The 19095-nt window shown below is 41.3% G+C and overlaps 2 protein-coding genes across 2 annotated transcripts; one reads left to right on the forward strand and one right to left on the reverse strand.

Moving 5' to 3' along the window:
• Positions 1-2247: 2247 nt before the first annotated feature.
• Positions 2248-6163, forward strand: dhrs7 (dehydrogenase/reductase (SDR family) member 7). Its single transcript, XM_034674669.1, has 7 exons — positions 2248-2449; positions 3251-3403; positions 3519-3625; positions 3864-4103; positions 4339-4461; positions 4564-4779; positions 5584-6163. The coding sequence occupies exons 1-7, from the start codon at positions 2323-2325 to the stop codon at positions 5623-5625; spliced, it is 1008 nt and encodes a 335-aa protein (XP_034530560.1). The 5' UTR covers positions 2248-2322; the 3' UTR covers positions 5626-6163.
• Positions 5977-19095, reverse strand: pcnx4 (pecanex 4). The gene is made up of 11 exons (XM_034674668.1): positions 18930-19095; positions 14765-15539; positions 14491-14670; positions 13341-13879; positions 13127-13227; positions 12860-12982; positions 11361-11721; positions 9615-9718; positions 7382-8490; positions 7061-7247; positions 5977-6955 (listed from the first exon to the last, which is right to left on the reverse strand). The coding sequence occupies exons 2-11, from the start codon at positions 15460-15462 to the stop codon at positions 6704-6706; spliced, it is 3654 nt and encodes a 1217-aa protein (XP_034530559.1). The 5' UTR covers positions 15463-15539; positions 18930-19095; the 3' UTR covers positions 5977-6703.

Raw genomic sequence — 19095 nt, forward strand, 5'->3', positions numbered from 1 at the left:
TAAAGAATGAAAGGTACAAGGGAGTCCATACGAAATAAGTTAAATATCAAGTCGAACAGACGGAAGACTACAATAAAAGGATGAAAAAGTTTGACTGTCATTATGTTTTAAAAATGTTAAGTCTTGAAAATGTTGGAGTTTGAAGAAGATTGAATAGTTGTTGTTTTAAATGCAATGTAGACTTTTCATTTATAAAAATAAATAAATTGAGGTTTTCTTGTATATTTTTTACAGAAGATGATTAGGGCCACTGGGGGAAATATATATATAATCCTGAGAAAAAAAGTCTGAATTCAGAGAAAAAGTCAGAATTCTGGGATTAAAGTCAGAATTCTAAAGTCAGAATCCTGAGAACAAAGAACTCTCACTTCATTTATAATTCAGAATAATCATAATAATAAAAACAATTCACCCTCATTTTTTTTATTTCTCTGGTGGCCCTAATCCTCTTCTGTAAATGTTGTTTATGAATGTGACATCAAAAGATTAATTTAAAAAATTTGACTTTGCTTTTGCTCTGATTTCCAATTCTGAAAGTCAAAATGAACACGTTTGTTTGAAAATGTTGGATGAATAAGACTTTAGCAATGAACATAACTGAACATGTTTTTGAAAGTGTTTTAATTGTTTTAACCTTTCCAAAACAGGTCAGGTGGCTGTGAGCGATTTGGGCGTAGTGGATACACTGGTTAATTACAACTTCCGGGATCATCACGTGACCCATGCAAGCAATTATCTTAAACAATATTCAGCGGCTCAAATATCGTCACTAAACAGTTTTCTCAACCACTAACCACCACAAATTGCTTCAGGCAGCCTAGAAACATGTGAAAGCCTGGAGTCACCTTGTCACTACATATGTGTGTGTGTGTGTGTGTGTGTGGGAAAACAGTCTGTGTTATGTTGGTGCGAGCAACCTGAGGGCACATCCATGGCAACATGTATGACACACGGCCGTCAATAATAAACATGTACGTCTAGAAATGCGTAAAAATATAATTTCATCGCCCATGCCTTGCAACTATGGACACTTATTCTGTACTGGCATTGTACATAATGCGATACAAATAAAGTTTATGAATAAACACACATACACACACAAACAGAGCCACAGCTAGAGGACCCGGATGTTGCTGGTTGCGTACTCGAAAACATGACATCATCCCTGTGGACTCTTCAGGCTGCAGCACAGAAGCAATGTTTTCAGGAACACTTGTTTACAAATCTGATTTATTGTCTCCCATAATGTCCCAGGCCTTGCATCCATTTGGAAATAAAGGGGATTTAACTGGGCGCTCTAATTGCACATAATGAAGTCATCAAAATGATAGATATGCAATAAATATTTGCTGTAAAATGCTAAAGGAATATTGTAACAATAACAATACTAATGTGTTGTTATTATCATTATCATTATATTATTGGTATAAATTATTAATATATTATTATAGAATATTAATGGATGAGAATGACAACAATACAATTTAGAATATGAATAAACCTACAAAATAGTTAAATGCAAGCCAGCAAATCTCAAATATAAATGTAGAGGGCTTCTGTAATGATTCTAATATTCAGTGCTGTATAAGAAATGTATCAGCCAATCAAAACAGCTATACTAATAAAAATGAATCAGATCAAATTAAAAAAAATTTGGAGAACCAACTTTTTTCTGTGTACATTTTTAGTTAAGGTTCATTGCTGAAAAAGCAAAAGAATAGTCATGATTAAGAAAGGCCCACATCGAAATAGAATAGCCTGTATTTGTCATTGTCAGGTGTACAAGGAAATTAGAAGCGCTGCTCCTGAAGGTGCATGTTATATATACAAATAAAATAAAAACAGGTAGGAAATATGTATAAAAGACAATACAAATATAGAATAATATAAAACGAATATCACATATATACAGTCAGGTCGGGAGAAGAGGTATTTGGTTTAAGATATTGCACATTATATGAAAAATGTTCACAGTTCCTGTTATTGCATTGACATGACCATTATTGCACAGTTATAAATATAAATATTGCACATGAGGGGATTGAAATCTATATATTGTCCCATTGCCTTTGTGACATATGCTTCATAGAAATGCACACTAAATGGTATTTATTGTCAGAAATCTTAAGTACTTCTGGGTTACGTAAAATCATCATGTGTTGATCAAAATTAACATAAAGGCTAATCCATATACATTTGTTTTGAAAATATCAGAACGGAAGTGGCGCAAACAACCGGAAGTTGTAGTTTTTAGTTGTGTTAAAGCCTCATTACCCATTGAAGCTTCTTCAGGAAATAGATCTATTCATTTATAATCAACAGATGGACTGCTGCACTGTGTCGCTGTGGTGTTTTATACCACTTTATTTACTTCTTCACTTTCTATGTTTCATTTTCATGGACGCGGACTTCACTCTGCTGTTGGCACGTCTGATAGGTCACAGACCAGGTGAGGCATTTTAGCATTATCTTTACTGTCTGAGTTTACTTAATTCTCCATGTGCTAGTTTAATGAAATGATGGAGACACACATACAGTCCATGAACTGGCCGTGCACTCGAGCTCTGGTATCGTCGGACAGCTAACAGCAATGAGTTTTAGTTCATCTCTGATCCATGACTGTATAACTTACTGGGCCCATAAAACATCACACTTCCAGTTTTTGCATGTTTGGAAATGTTCTTTCATAACTTTGGCGCAGTCTTATCACTCTCAGACGTTTCCATATCCAGTCGTAGGTAAAATATGTTGCATACTTATATGCATCTGCACATCAATGCAAAACAACTGAGAACAGGTGAAAGTCTACCATGCACCTAACAAGTCACAGTCACAGAGTTTGACCCCACTGAGAGCATGCATGCAAGTATATTGGTTGGACTTTCATGAGTACTTAAATTCAGTTAGAGAACATGCAGGGTTAGTCATTAGTACAAAACTCAAATTAAATAGATGTATCATGTAGTCCCATTTATCAAAAATGACTTAAATGACTGCACAAGATGTGATCTAACAAATTTAGTGTGCAGTTTGAGTGGAAATAGGATTCTTTTTGAATACGTCATTCTTACACAAGCTCTAATTTTACACACATTACAGCTCAAACACTTCACCTTTTATCCCTGGAAGAATTTCTGTAATTCTTTTCTACCTGTCACAGATGAGAGCCCGTGTTAGTCTTATCCAGATCAAGAGCCAAGAGGTCTCAGACACATTACATACCGTGAATAACTGTTGTGGTTTTTTGTAGAGAAAAAGCTGAGGCGGCTGGTGGTGTGGATCACTGGAGCTTCAAGTGGTATTGGAGAGGAGCTGGCCTATCAGCTGGCACGGTGTGGGTCTCGACTCATCCTGTCTGCAAGACGCGAGGATGAGCTCAAGAGGGTGAAAAGTCAATGTTTAGGTGGGATATTTTCTGATTGCAAAACACTGCCTCCTCTTCTAAAACCAACAATAAAATACTAACGGGTTTCAGTACATCACCTTAGTTTAAATTTATTTTCTATTTATTCCTCAAGAGCGCTCTGACCTCCAGGATGAAGATATTCTTGTTCTCCCACTTGATTTGTTGGAGAGGACGTCACACGAAGAAAAAACATACACTGCTATCCAGTACTTTGGACGTGTAAGGATAATACCATCTGATACATTTTCACTTAACTTTGTTATTTTCTCCTTATTACACAGGCTGTGTTAAATACTTGGTTCTGATTGGCCATAATGACAATCTGTTAGTTAGACTCTGGTGGAACAAGAGGGATCATGTCAGTCAGCTGAAAGAAGTAATTAATCTGACATTGCTTTGCTTACTGTTCAGTTTAAAGAAGTTATAATTCCAATCTGTCTTTTCCATGTCTTTTCAGATTGACGTCCTCATTAACAACGGTGGCCGAAGCCAGCGCTCTCTGTGCGAGGAGACCAGTGTTGATGTGTATCAGGCTTTGATGGAGCTGAACTTCCTGGGCACAGTCTCCATCACAAAGCAGGTGCTGCCCCACATGACGCAGCAGGGCTCTGGGAGCATTGTGACTGTGAGCAGTATTGTTGGCATTGCTGGAGCGCCGCTGTCAACAGGATACTCTGCCAGCAAACATGCTCTGCAGGTAAAGAAAGAGAAACAGCAAAATGACATGCCAATTCTCATTTTCTCTCATTAAAAATTTCCATTGTTTTATTTTTCAATAATCTTAAGGATATATTATTTTCAGGGAGACTGATTTCAGTTGCGAGGAAAAAGCTTGGGTTAATCATAATTCTGGAATAGAATCGATTGTTACAAGTGATTGGCTGTCCAGGTTTGTGTACACACTTTTCCTGATTTAACTTGTTTGCCTCTAGGGCTTCTTCAACTCCCTGAGGTCTGAGCTGACTGACTTTCCAAACATACTCATCAGCACTGTGTTACCAGGACCTGTGCAATCCCAGATTGTCAAAAATGCCTTCACAGAGGAAATAAACAAGGTGATACATTTTATATATCACAAAGCCTTATTTGATATATGTGCTTTAATACGACAGTAGCTATTCCTATTTACATTTTCATTGTTCCTTTCACTACCTCAGCCTGTGACCTTAGCCGGTAGTCAAGAACACAAGATGCCAACAAGCCGCTGTGTGCGTTTGATGCTGGTGGGAATTTCCAATGGAGTCAAGGAAATGTGGATCGCACAGCAGCCCTTCCTCCTGTTTTACTATGTCTGGCAGTACACTCCCACACTTGCCTGGTTTGCCACAAATCTGTTGGGCAGAAAAAGGGTGCAGAATTTTAAAGCTGGTCTGGTAGGTAAATCATATCATTTTTTACCCTGTGTGTTATGTTGCATATTTTACCTAAGCTGGAATCAGGGAGGTTACATTGGAACGAAGGCTGAGAAACTCTAATAGAATAAAGGTGTTTTGTCTAATACCTTTATTGATAATTATGGCATTTTGGGTATGATTGTTTTCTTATTCTTCATAAATATGCAAAACACTGCCACCCCTCAGCTTGGGTACAATATTAAAATAACACTTAACTGTGTGTCCTTACTGGCTAGCCATGCAGATCTAAGTGATGTGGCAAAACATTGTATGTGGAGCACACATTTGTCACAGCAGAGGACCATTTGATATGACAGGATATGTCCACTCTTAGAGCTGAGTTCCATTTGAGAAGAGTGTTCTGCGGTTTTAAAACAGATTGAAAATGATCCAAATTACCTGACATATTATGAGAATAAAGCAATGAGTGACAGTAAAGAGGATTACAAACTGACTCACCAGCGTTTGTTTGACTGTTGGTGACAGTGCAAGCTGAGGGTCAAAGAGAAAGGTGCACTTCCATCCGACCAGACACTCAAGCTTCAGTTCAGTGAAGTCTGGGATGATTTTGAGATATAAATAAAACAAACTGCCATCTGGAGCCGATACAACTTCTACTCTGTATCCTTTAAACAGTGAATTCACAGGGGTGAGGGCAGATTCAGGATCATTCTTGGAACCACCAAACAAGTGCTCTAGATAAAAAAATGCAGATATCTTTAGAGTTTGTTTTCATGGACAGAAGTCAAAACGAAGTGCTAACTGTTAGCCTTTCTTTCCTAGGATGCAGACTCTGCGTACTTCACGAAGCCCAAGACCTCCTGAAAGACAAATACACAAGAAGAAATGAGTCAGTTGCATTCTGCAATCAACCAATCGAATGGAGAGTGGGTTGTCCTGCTACATTTTGAGGTCGTTGCCTTCTGCTGGAAAGAAAACATCTAACGATTGCTCTCCTGTTACAGCATGACAGAGTGTGACAAAACAAGAACATATGTCATGTTTTGAACTCTAATGTAAAGTCAATCCTATATTTTCCTGTTTTGTAATGAACACTCAGATTATGTGAGTGTCTGGGTGTTAACCTACATGAATGTATTCAACTTGTACTGAACTTTTGATCAATAACATTTGAACATTTTTCGCACAGGCAACGTAATCATGTGAAACGCAACAAATTAGCTTCTGCCAAGCTCTTTTATTATAAGTATACAGTTCCACATATAAAAATCAATGATATGTACAAGAGACTATGGACAAATTCATTTCTTTTCGTACTTAATTGTAAACAAGTGAATTGTAAACAGAACAATAGCACTAAACACCTTACACATACAGCAAGACATACGCAAGGCACATCCTTGATATCTTAACGAAACATTAAACTTCTCCCGTTTTTGTGGACATCACTTAAAAGTTGTGAGATCTAAAAAGTAGGATCAAACCAGAGGTAAACAGCAGGTGTCTTCTAGAGGGAGGGTGGGCAAAGTTATTCACTTACTGTAAAGCACAAACATCAATAAACGAACCACAAAAACATGGGTGCCTTTTCAAAATACCAGCGTTCAAAGGGAATTCTTTTCTTGAATGTGCTGTTCTCAGAGGTAGTCCACATGGCCAGATAAAAGCTGATAACTTGCACAGGAGTGCGGTGTTGGTGCCACTGCTTCCTCTGCTGTGGTGCAGGAAATGAAAGCACCTAAAAAGGGAAATGAATGTAAAAAAAACAACAAAAGGTCCCTATACAGACATTCTTCTTCTGAAGCCATGATAATCAACCGTTTAAGTGTGTTCCTCACTTTGATATTATTTCCACAAAGTTCTTTCTAAAGACCATAAACTTTGGAAATGGACTCTTTGCTCTGGTTGGTGCGATCAGCAGAAAGGGCAGAAGAAGCCCCGGTCAGAGGCAGGGGAAGTGAAGAGGGGCTGAGGAGTAGATGGGATACCCCAAAGGGGGATCTGCTGCCTGAACAGTCAGGTTCCTTAGCATAAAGGGGTGAGCCTGGATGCTGTAACGCTCCTCATCGTCATTAGTGGCATAGAGGAGCTCCCAGGAAAGGTTGGCCCACTGTCCTCGTACCCCCTCCCCGTTCAGACGACCCAAATGCACCAGCTGCTCCTGCAAGGACAGGACACGCCCGGTGTACGTACCCTGGGGGGAAAAAAGTCTAATTTAATACCCAGTGAATAGTAATTTAAGTCCTTTTACATTCAATTCTTTATACTCTATATCTGAATGTAAACAATGTGTCACTACCATAGCGAGGTCATGTCCAAGAGAGAATAAAAAGGGTTTCTCCTGAAGGACGCTATCATGCCAGCCTTTCTCCGTCACCAGGCCAATGTACCAGTCCCTTTCGTATTCCTCCAAGGCGCTGAACAATTCCTCTGGGGACTCCATTGGCCCTAGACTTGCTTGATCAAACAGCAGCTTAAAACCAAACCTGAAGGCAAAAAGAAAAACAGCATTAAAATCAGAGTAACATGAAATCAACATCATTTTTTCTAGAATAAACAAGCCTGAGTAATCACTTACCCAAACATAAAAACTTAAATGTCTCTATAAAGTAAATTGTACCTGAAAGCGCGAAGTGCAAGCTGGTAGAGTTCTTTACTTGAGGAAAGCCAGTTGAGTCCTTCCGTCCACGGTATGTCTCCACAGTAGAGTCTATAAACATAACTTGGGCTAGTGAAAGAAGACTCCGCCCCCAGAGAGATGAGACATGAAAGTGCAACCTGTGCGTGCAGCTCTTTCAACATTTCATCCTCCTTCAGGGCCTTGGTCATGTCCTCTGAGGTCTCACCTTGCACCGTGGGCCCAAAACGTCCCAAGGTGAAGCGGAACCAGTCCTCAGGAAACAAAGGCTTGAGCTGCAGTAAGCGGGAAGGCAGCAAAGGTGCTGTCCTCCACCCTGTTGGTAGGTTGAATACCTCCGACTGAGGGCAGCTGAAGTTGAGCTGAGGGAGAGAGGCAGGACTCTCTCTGAAGACCTCTGGGTTCCGGCCTTTGTCCACCGCAGGCATGCCAATGCCCAGACCGAGGGGCTGCAGAGGCTGCAAGGCAGAGAGCGCCATGTTTTCAAAAAGACTGTCCATCTCCACAGAGCCAGGCAGAGAGGCCCCCGTCTGCAGTGCGGTGTGTCCAGGCTGGACCTCTGCAGTCACTAATGCCACTGTCCGCCTGGCTGGTTGAGGTCCAAATAAGTCATCCTCATCCGACCAATCACCAAAAGAGGTCAAACTGGAGCTGTCCTGTCTGAACCTGAGAGATGACACGTTAGATTCCACCATAACAACCTCAGGAGGCACCTGGTTACAGGTGGTCTGGGCCAATGTGGAGGACTGGGACTTCCTGCCTCCGACCCCCGGCCCTTCCTCACTGCTCCACATAAATCCTTTATGTTTCTGCACACAGTATCGGAGGAGCAGCCAGACCAGCGCCTTCAGAAAATCCTCCTGAAGTTTTCTCAAGTTATCATGAGAGTCGATGATGCCGGAGAGCACGTTACGGGCGTCCGAATAAACTCGCACTGCAAGAGCAGCACAAGGAGTGAGGGCGTTCCCCCAGTGTAGGTTAAAGCCTTGAGTGAAACCGAGCCGCTCGGGACGCTCAAAAGCGGCCTCGAACACCTCATCGACCCTCCGGGCCTCCACTGTGTGGCAAGATGTCTCCTGCAGCTCCAGACCCTGAAACAAAAACACAAACTATAAGATGACATGGGAAATGATTGCATTAGAAGCTATCAGGGACTAGTGTTACTTTTATTTAGAAGTAAATTTTTCTTGGAGAGTCAAATTCATCTACTCAATACTTTAAGAAAACTGAATAAATCTGGCAGGAAGGACATCTCAAAATACGATCACACCATCTTTAAATAACTATGATATGATACAATATGCAAAATCTTAATGGAGCTGATCACTTCTTATTGAAGCTTCTGAAACTACACTTTTTTCTCCAACTTTATTAATAGAAGATTTTTAACATTTTAGACAGACAGTGTGATATACAACATAAGGTATAAAAATATAGAATAAACCTCAATTGTCACATCTGAATGTCAACTCCATTCCCCACACACCACCCATTACAAGGCCATTCAACAACTATGAAAAAAATAAAAAATAATAATAAATAAATAAATAGTATTAAATAAAATAAATAACAAATAGTAAGTTAAAATTGCACCTATCAATCCTCCAACTCCGAGGAGAAATCTAGAGAATGTCTATAGTTCAAAAAGGGATCCCAAGTAACATGAAATGATTTCACCGAGCCTTTAAGTGTAAACCTGAGCTTCTCAAGCTTCAACTTAGAAAGCACCTCACGGATCCAATGACTGAAAACTAAATTAAATTTAGATTTAAAGTTAGATTTTTGGGGACTTTTACACCTTTATTTTCAAGAGGATAGGACAGGACCTGGACATTCGAGAGTATAGGAAACCAAGAGAGAGAGAGAGGGGGGAAAAACATGCAGGAGAGGGGCAGCAGGCTGAAATCAAACCTGGTCCGCCCACTATGTGGACGTGCAACTCAACCATTAGGCCAAGTCTGCGCCCTAAATTTAAATTTAAAATTGATAAATATTGGTTTGAGTTATCTCCCCTTTCGTTCTCTCTCTTTCTTTCTTTTTATAACTGAAAACACCACATGCTTTAGAATATCTTATTTTATAGTTATACTAAATAAAGCTTGATAAACACAGATCCCTCTGGACATAATCTGCGTGGACATTTCTATTTCTGTGGCTTCAAATATAGAAAATATATATTTACAGTCATTCTTGATGAACAAACAGAAAGCAGTACCTTAATGTTGACTGTACAGTAACCATATCCTCTCTCCAAGATCATTATCCAAACCATTCGGTCCTGAAAGCGGCCAAGAAAATGAGAGCCCGGGGCGATAGAACCTACAGAGGGGAAAGAAAACCATCAGCCAGGAGACATGTAACATGTCAAGAGAGGAGCTGTGTAAATTGAGGGCAAGAATAAGTAAAAATATACATTTATATATACAACATATAACACATATGAGTCAGGGAGCATCTTGTTCATTTTGCATCAGCTGTGTGTCCCTGCGGAGGAGCTGCAGGGAATCATGCATCACAGCCGTACAGGAAGATCATGATACCGTTTTAACCGCCTGACAGCACAATAATCTAAATATTGAATCTTTCTTGACCCCAGCTTTCCATTACTCTGTAAGAACTCCTCTTTTAACACTTTGAGGTTTTCTCATTTATGAGCACCAGATGTTTATTTCAACACAAATGGACAGTAACAGAAAGGTGATGGGGGGGCTTTTGTTTTTGGTCGCCTTCTGCATGCTCTGCTCAAGAATAATGTCATGTCCCGTAACGACATCTCAGAATAGTCCCTGCCGCTTCCTCATGATGGGAAGTGACACGCAGGGCAAACTGCTTTCCTGCTCACAGCTTCCCGGCCCCCAGTGTGAGCCGAGCAGAGCAACACTACAAACTGCCATCGGTAGACTGAGAGCATCAACCTTACAAGCACTTGTTCTGAATTATACATTACGACTACAGCACTTCAAGATAAGAAAAATAAATAAAACAAACAACAGATGATGACTTCACCTCGGCTGATTTCTACAGTTTTAAATCATCTATCCATAAATAATGATTCACCTCTACAGTTTTTTTTTCTCCCCCGCCTTCCTCCTGATCGAGTGCAGAACAAAATCCTCGCAACGGCTCCGTTTGGCCTAAGAGTATTACGCAGTTAATGGTGCGGAAACATTTGGATGTAATGAATACAGATCAGAGCGATTTTTTTGGGTCACTTCACAGGAAGCTTAACTGGATCATACGAGCTCACATTACTGCCAGCGATTCCGAAGAGCTGCTCACAACAACATTCCTCTTACTATTAAAGCATATGAAGGGACGGTTCAGTGCGCTTTGATCTGCACAGCCCCTACTTGACCTGTAGGAGTGATCAGTCACTGCAACTGTAGTGCACGTCAAAACATAGGGTCATTAAATTAATATTTATGTTTTATCCTGTTTGGAACGTTTAGTTCTGGCGGCTGTAAATTACCAAAACAGCAAACTGCATGGTACTAAAAAAACGAACATGTAAGCCAGCATAACATGTTATATTTTCAAATGTATATGACTCTCAGTTTCAGCACTTTAAATGATTTAAAGCTACCATTTGAAAATAGACAGAAAATAAAAGTCCAACTCTTTCGATTCATCCCTCATTTCAGTCGGAGTTCAAACGTCAAACATTTGCTGATTTCAGCTCTTCAAAGTTAAGATTGGCAGCTTTCTTTACCCTGTATGATAACACATCAAAGAGTTTAGGGGATTTCTGGCTGTGAGCTGCAGACAGGAAGCATTTGAAGATGGTAAAAATAGCACTTTAGATGCAGCTCTAGATTGAAATACACTCTTATGTTGTCAATGGAAATTAGATGGTCAGATCTTACAGATACTACATAGTAAGCACTATTAACTTCTAACATTTGAGAAAGTCAATAAAAATACAAACAACAGACGGGATTGATATCAACTTCAGAATACTGACCCAGTGACCCTCTTGCAAAAGCCATCCTCAGAGCAGAGGCCAGACTCCCACTCATCTGCTGGTAGAAGATTGAGTCCGGGCATGGACAGGCAGTTCCCACAGGGCCGGGCCAACTGCGCTGAGGCCTGGGGAACCCCACCAGGAAGATGGGCAGTGTGAAGAGAGGCAGCAGAGGGGCCGACAGCAGGGCAGAGAGGGTCACCACCGCCAACAGCAGTGGGCACAGAGAGGCGTTCAGGGCCAAGAGGGTCCCAGCAGACTGACGGCGCTGCTTCTTCTCCGTCCACGACGTCACCAACACGGTCAGGCTGAACTTCAGCTTAGCAAAGAACTGAGTCAGTCTGTCAAACAGGAGGCCCACCTGGATCAGGAACACACGAGCAAACATGAAGCACTGATTAACTGAACTAACACTACATGTTGTAGACAGTTCAATCTGTGATTTCTTTTGGCAGACCTGTTGTACTGTTCAGGTGTGCTTTATAAAGAGGCACTGAAGTTAATATTGATCATTTTAAAAAAAAAGGAAAATGAATTGTACCTATACAAGTTTTAGAAATTAGCCTCAATATAGTAAAAACATTTCTCTGAGTGCAGTAGCTGGACATACTCCCGGATGTAACTTAACGTCCGACTTAAAGCTGGAAGTTCTGACAGACATAGTTATATGCCCTGTGAACCAATCAGACTCAAACCCTGTTTGTGTTACACCTGAGAGTAACATTTACACCTAGGGCAGCAGAACAGGTGTACGTTTGTTAAGTCAGACTAGTAGGCCTCTCAAAGGTAACAGAAACAGAAAAGGTACCTCTCAAAATACGTAAAAGACAAACACGATGGTGACATGTCTTGTTGGAGGAGGATGAATAAAAAGACATCTGAAAGTGAGCTGATATTAAGCTTTTGTTAGATTTAAGATCTCTGAACAGAAGCAGAGCACTGTTCCTGCCCTGCAGGTGCTGATGGCTTTAAAACTTATGCAAATAAGGACGTCAGCTCTGGACTGGATGGCATTGACCCTCTTGTCAAAGCCATCCAGTCCTGTGAAAGAGAGGGAAACCCTCCAAATATATCAACTACTGTGCTGATATATAATAACAGTTTTCATACAGACCTCCCAATTCCTATGTGGATAGCTTTTTTTTGTCTGTGAAAGTGTTGTTCAGTGACATCTTTATGTTCTGCAACAACTGCAGATTCTGTGATGAGTATTTTTTCTATTGGTTTGTGTTATCCATATCTTCTGCAGATATGTTGATGGGAGGAGAGGGTGGGGAGAGGTGTGTTACTTTGCAACACTCACAGCTTCATGAATGTTCACATGGACAGGCGTGATAAGATCAGGTGCAGCTACGACTGCTCGAACCATTTGGTGTAATTCTAAATCAAATAGTCTCTCCAAGCTTAGTCTGACGTAAGAGACAAGGCTAACTTAGTTTACGCTCAGCTAGTTCATTCTTTGAAAAAATTATTTGGAAAAAGAGGGAAAAATTAATCACCAGAAGAAGCTGAACGCCAACGCCCACGTCGTCCCACCCTGGCAGCGTGTTGTTTCCAGCTACAAGCCGCACCAAGACCACCACCACCACTTGCAGCAGAGCATCCTCTGAACTCTGCCACACCTGAAACAAAGAGGACAGACTGTAGGGAAAATTGAATATATCTTAAGCATACTATTGCTCTTTAAACTGTTTATTACAATGACTGTCTTTATTTTATGGTCACATTGATACTAAGGTTGGAGGTGAGACTGAGTGTGAGCATACCACTCTAAAGGCTCGTGTGAATCCCACACTGAGGGAAACCCTGTGCAGTAGCTGCAGAGACTTGTCCATGGACAGGAAAGCAATCATAGCGAACGGGGACACTGTGAAATAAAATAGTAAACCCAGGTCAAAGACACATCTACATTTAGAACACCGTTGTGTTCACACAGGCTGGAAAATGTCAGTCTTGAAACGCACATTTGAAAAACCTCACCAAGATAAAGAAGGACTCTTCTGATGGCTGCAGCAACATACAGCCCTCTGCTTCTCTGCTTGAAAGTCTGCACACTGGACATTCCTTTAGGGTACAAGGGATTGAGGAACACCCCTCCAAATACATAAGCCCCCTGGATTTCCCGAAGAGCCCAGCAGAGACAGAAGAGTACAAGGAGGAGGTAGCTGACAGGAGCCTGGGGTCCAGTACCAAAGCTCTGGGGCTGAACCGAGCCGAGGAAGTGATGCAACAGCCCTCCCTCTGCCACCGCCACCAGTAGCAGGCTCAAATAGAGCAGCAGTTCCCTGCAGCCCAGTTTCCAGCCAAAGGAACAGGGAGGAGGAGGTGGCGACCCCCCTCTGCGAAATCCACGATCCCCGAAGGCAGCCCCAGGACTTCTGCAGAGAGTGCCAACCTGGCTGAGGTCCAGGCTCAGCAGAAATCCCGTAGAGATGGAGAAGAGAACCACACCCAGTGACGATGGGATGAAGTAATTACACACGGCTATTCCGCAGGATACAGCAAACATCAACAGCAGCCTGTGGGACAGAGAGCACACAAAACGTCACAGGCTGCTGTCACACATGTCTTTTTAATGAGAGTATTAGTATCTGATGAGGACTGGTTCCCTGTAAAACATGACTGTGATGCGAATGATCAAAAACACTGGATAACTGCTTTAAAACTCATCTGAGCTCTGGGTTTATCTAGTTTAAAGAACATGACTGAAGGCATTGTTTCTCTTAATATATGTATGCAATATGAAGAGATATCATTTTCATATAAAATGTATTATGTCTCAAACAAAACATGGCATTTTCTGGTGACTCGATGACCTAAAAAGAAATTGAAAGGATAAATGTGGTTCACTGGTTGTTAATGCAGTAGATAAATATGAACGACTGCTCTTTTTATGAATGATATAATCACACATTTTACTTTGACTTGAGAAATACAAATCAATAGTAGCCTTCGTTGGCACCAGAAGTTCCTGATGCAAATCATGAAGCATAGGAAGGATTAAATGACTTCATTTACCAACATGCTGAGTGTTTTTTTATAGTTCTGAGTTTCAGATTTCCTGTTTTGTTATTTTAGCTCTTGGTTCAGCAGGAAAACAAGTTAGAAGCACGAGCGCTTCAACACATACCTGAGGTTGCTTGACATCGGTGAGCCTCCTAATCCAAACACAAGAGCCTGCTCCATCCCCCAGAGGAGAAGGGCATCCAGGGGGGGCAGTATCCCAAAAGCCCACAGCAGAGGTAGAAAGAGGAACAGCACATGGAGAACCTGGCTGGCCAGCTGGAGTTCAGGACAAGGGCCTGAGAACCTAAAACAGTGATCAAGACACACAGATTTATTTGGTATACTATGAAATAGAGTAGAGTATTTCACATTTCAATAGATGTAGTGCTGTTGCTCACCTCTCAGCCAAGTCCACAGCAATGAAGATACAAATGTAGAGAGGACGAGTGAGAGGGGTGATCTCATATGTGTCCTGTGCCTGAAAAGTGGCCGTTTCAGTGGCGGTATTTACAATGAGGGAATACTCAGCTATACACAATGTCACCCAGCTCAGGACAAAGACGACGAGGGATATAGCAATACTACCATAGAGGGCTGTCAGTCTGCCAAGGAACACATACCACGTCCCTAAGCCACACAGCACCCCGGCTAATGCTGTATGCAGAACCACATTCAGCCCAAACCTCTTCCCAGGGGCGATGAACCGGACTGTCTCTGGGCTGACACAGTGGGTGAATTCCACTTCCTCTTCATCAACCAGGATGTTGGGAGCTCCAAGTCTCTCCACAGCGCCACTCCGTCGGGCAGCATACAATGCCAGGGCCTGGACACCCGCTGCAGCCCCAAACATAAGCAGACCAGAGAGCACTGTGGCGTGCAGCTCCTGAAGCAGCTGCAGCTGGCAGAGCAGAGTACCGATTCCCCCAAAAAGCCATGGCGTCAAGAATAAGACCGCCTGATTGACATAAACATATGGTGGGGCGCAGTAGCCCAACTTGAAGCGTGGACCCCCCAACACTGTCTGGGGGAAGCGCTTCCAGAAAAACTCCTGCTTGTACTCATTAAGAAGGGGCACATCTGGCCCCATTCTGACCATTCCCAAAGGGCTGGCAGGTCATCTCCACACAGCCGAAAGAGGGTGCCCATTCATCGTCCCATACATGAGGCAGCTGTCTGCAAGAGAGGACATGAGCAGCTTGTTAATGTAGAGATCATTTATACCCCAAACACAGGACATCAACACAATATATAGCTGTTATTGATGTACATGAGTTGCCCCAATCTGGGTCTATTATGAAGTGATATTTAACAAACAAGTTTAGAATGACAATAAATGACCTATTTTGCTGCCGGTATTTCAATGATGCAAGTGTTACTGAACTTTTCTCCAAACTCTGGAGATAATCAAACGTATTCAAACTCCACAGACCCCCTGCATGAGACTCTAGAGTCTCTGAGCAGCTCCTTCAGCAGCAGACTGAGACACCCACCCTGCAGGACAGAGCGCTACCGCAGGTCCTTCATCCCATCTGCAATCAGACTGTTTAACACCAGCACCGCAATGTCCCGTTAATTATCTGCTAATTATCTGTTATCATCTTGATTTCACTACATGGCAGTTACTGTCTGACTTGGCAATATATCTCTGTCTTTCCGGGTCAAGGTTTATGATTCACACCGACAAACTATTCTGTCAATCTCACATCTGAATCACACTGATTTCACATACTGTGTATGCTTTTTTTTAATAACCTGGTGCAATTTTATCTGTGCAATAACTTACATCACTATCTATTCATCAGATAGAAGTGTACATAGTGTGTATATCTCTGTAATATTTGCCATATTTCATTTTATTCTATTTTATTTCATCATTACTATTATTATTGTTATCATATTTTTAACTATTATAGTACATTGTTGTACTGTCCCATGTTGTAAGCTGCTGTAACAAAATAATTTCCCCCAATGGGAGATCAAATAAAGCATATCTTATCTTATCAGTTGATAAATGATACCTGACAAACTGCAGTTTAAATTAAATAAAACAAAAAATAAATGAAAAATGGTAACTGTCCATGTGTTATTTACGGTGGCCCTGAAGGACAATTTTTTTTTTTTACAAAAGATGAAACACTTCTACAAAGTTGGAGATAAATTTACATTTTGTAAAACATTTTTACATTTCATAAAACAAAATTACATCAGCAAAACACTTTTACCAAGGCCAAAACAAATTTACATTTCAGAAAACAAATTTAAACAAGATGAAACACTTTTACAAAGTTGGAGACAATTTTACAAACGAAGGAACACTTTAACCGTTAAGTCTGACTCAGTTTAGCCGGGGGCGATGTGGTCTGAGGACGTTTCATCTGAATTCTGACACATGATGAAGGTTTTGAGGAGATATGACGGAGCTTTTCCAGAGACATGATGCTTTTTCATCTGAGGTCTGACACCTCTCTCTGATACCTGAGGATGTCCTAATATGTAAACCATGTCGCTCCGTTTGGTTTCTCTCCATCAAAACAAACTAAATGACCCCTCACCAAACGGCAACTTCCAGTCTAAAAATATGAGTCCAATGTTCAAGTGCTAAAAACTGCAGTTCATCAAGGATCCGCTTGAGGCTGGCTCCGAAAGTACTGGAAACCACATACACCTCAATTAAAAAAAGACGATCTTTACAGCAGAAATAAACATGTTTCCAGCCTGGTACAAAAGACGAGTGTAGTCTGGATAGCTCATTTCTCGATCGGCACACACTGTAGGAAGGGTGAATTTTTTTCTCACGTGGCAATTGCAAAGACGTTTAGATTACAAGTCTTCCAATGAGAGGCACAGCTAGGGATGGGTACTGAATCCAGTTCTTTTATAGGTACCGACCGAATTCCGTCGGTACTACTTAGTACCGATTCACGTAAAATCAAACGGTACCATGTTTCGGTACCTAAACGCATCCTTGGGACTGGAAGGGAGTGGAAGAAGAGGCGATTTTCCATACTTTCACCCTGTAATAAAGTTTGAGACTGATCGGGTGGACGTCTCTGCTCTTTACTCTCTGCATCTGAGCGGGAGCGCGCCACACGGAGCCTGCAGCTGACGGGCGCGCGCACTCACCGCGAGGCAGAGCTGCAGGAGGATTTAACCGACTACCTGCCCTCTTTATAACCGTTCCTGTGTGTGTGAATGTCCAACAAGTAAGTTGTGTGTCCTGTTATTATACAGAGACGGAGTACTGACTTTTTCCCGTCCACAGGCATTCACGTGTGTTCATTGATAAACTCCCGAAAGAGCAATTAGACGCCACGAGCACGTGTCAGCTAATATATCTAATCACCTATATATCCTGTTTCTGTTCATTTCATGTTAAATTAAATAAATATGTTAAATTAAAAAATTTAGAGATTTTATTATTAAACAAATTAACATTTATTACCACATAAACACACAAAAGTACAGAAAATTGGTACCGTTGAGTACCGGTACCGATTCCCAGGTACCGGGTATTGGTACCGTATCAGTTCAAATGTGAAAGGTACCCAAGCCCAGGCACAGCTGACTTGATTGACAGGCGGGAACACTGTAGCTGTTGACTAGGAGGCTCAAAGCCCGCCTCTTTACGCCACAATCGCTCGACAGCAGCAATATGGCTGCCACCGACGTTTGGCCTCAAAAGCGCTTCAGAAACAGATGAGTGACGTCATGGATACTACATTTTTACAAAAAAATATACATTCCCTTTCTGTAAAAATGAAATGTTAATTTGGTTCAGAAAGGGTAAAAGTGTTCCGTCTTTTGTAAAATACTCTACAACTTTGTAAAAGTGTTTCATCTTGTTTAAATTTGTTTTCTTAAATGTAAATTTATTTTGCTGATGTCATTTTGTTTTATAAAATGTAAAAATGTTTTCCAAAATGTAAATTTGTCTCCAACTTTGTAATAGTGTTTCATCTTTTGTAAATGTGTTTTGTCCTGCAGGGCCACCGTAGTTCTTGCTATACCAGGCTATTATCAAGATCAAGATGTTCAGGCCATATAACAACAACAGGATAAAAACCCTGACATCACTCTTTCGTATTTTCAGTGTAATCTAACCCTCTCATGAGTTCATTGTAGGGTTCAAATTGTCTTCAGCACGTTGTGTAATGTGACTTTATTAAAGATAATGTTAAATAATAATGGAATCACTAATATCATCATAATTTAAAGAACACACAGTGTACAGGACAGGAGCAACAGAGACTGAGTTTCCATGAAAACATCACAGAAGCCTCAACATTAGCTTGTGGATGCGCTAATGTAGGCTAACACGCTCAAGCTAAAGACAGGACATAGTACAGTGAAGCTTTATAGACTTAAATCAACGAACCTACATAAAATTAAATTAAGTTATCCACCTTGTCGAGGACTGTTCGTTTACCTTAGCTAGTTTTATTATTATGAGCTAGCGATGCCAGCGACTCCTTTCAGCCTCACTCTCCGTTAGCTTGCTGTAACAGACAGGTAAACGATGGCAGGTTGGCAGCCTGAGGTGGAACTGGTGAGAGAAAAACTCACCTTTGACAGCAGGAGAGCAAACTGGAGATACGCTTCGATGATTTTTTGAGGATGCAGGTAGCATGAAGGGAAAACAGGCGGAAATTGTCAACGTTATCATTAGCTGTGAGCTAACGGCTTCAAAGCCAAGCAACATCAGCATGATACACAGACGGATTGCAGCCAA

Source organism: Notolabrus celidotus, chromosome 22 (genome assembly GCF_009762535.1).
Source record: "Notolabrus celidotus isolate fNotCel1 chromosome 22, fNotCel1.pri, whole genome shotgun sequence".
In the NCBI taxonomy this organism is placed as follows: Eukaryota; Metazoa; Chordata; class Actinopteri; order Labriformes; family Labridae; genus Notolabrus; species Notolabrus celidotus.

Bases quoted from the DNA above. Each gene is read 5' to 3' on its own strand.
- dhrs7 (XM_034674669.1), top strand. From the start codon at position 2,323: ATGGACTGCTGCACTGTGTCGCTGTGGTGTTTTATACCACTTTATTTA. The intron at 3,404-3,518 runs GTGGGATATTTT...TTATTCCTCAAG, and splicing joins GGTGAAAAGTCAATGTTTAG to AGCGCTCTGACCTCCAGGAT. The intron at 3,626-3,863 runs GTAAGGATAATA...ATGTCTTTTCAG, and splicing joins CTATCCAGTACTTTGGACGT to ATTGACGTCCTCATTAACAA.
- pcnx4 (XM_034674668.1), bottom strand. From the start codon at position 15,462: ATGGTCAGAATGGGGCCAGATGTGCCCCTTCTTAATGAGTACAAGCAG. The intron at 13,880-14,490 runs GTATGTGTTGAA...TCTGTCCCACAG, and splicing joins CCGATGTCAAGCAACCTCAG to GCTGCTGTTGATGTTTGCTG. The intron at 11,722-12,859 runs GTGATTAATTTT...TTCCTGATCCAG, and splicing joins TTGGCGTTCAGCTTCTTCTG to GTGGGCCTCCTGTTTGACAG.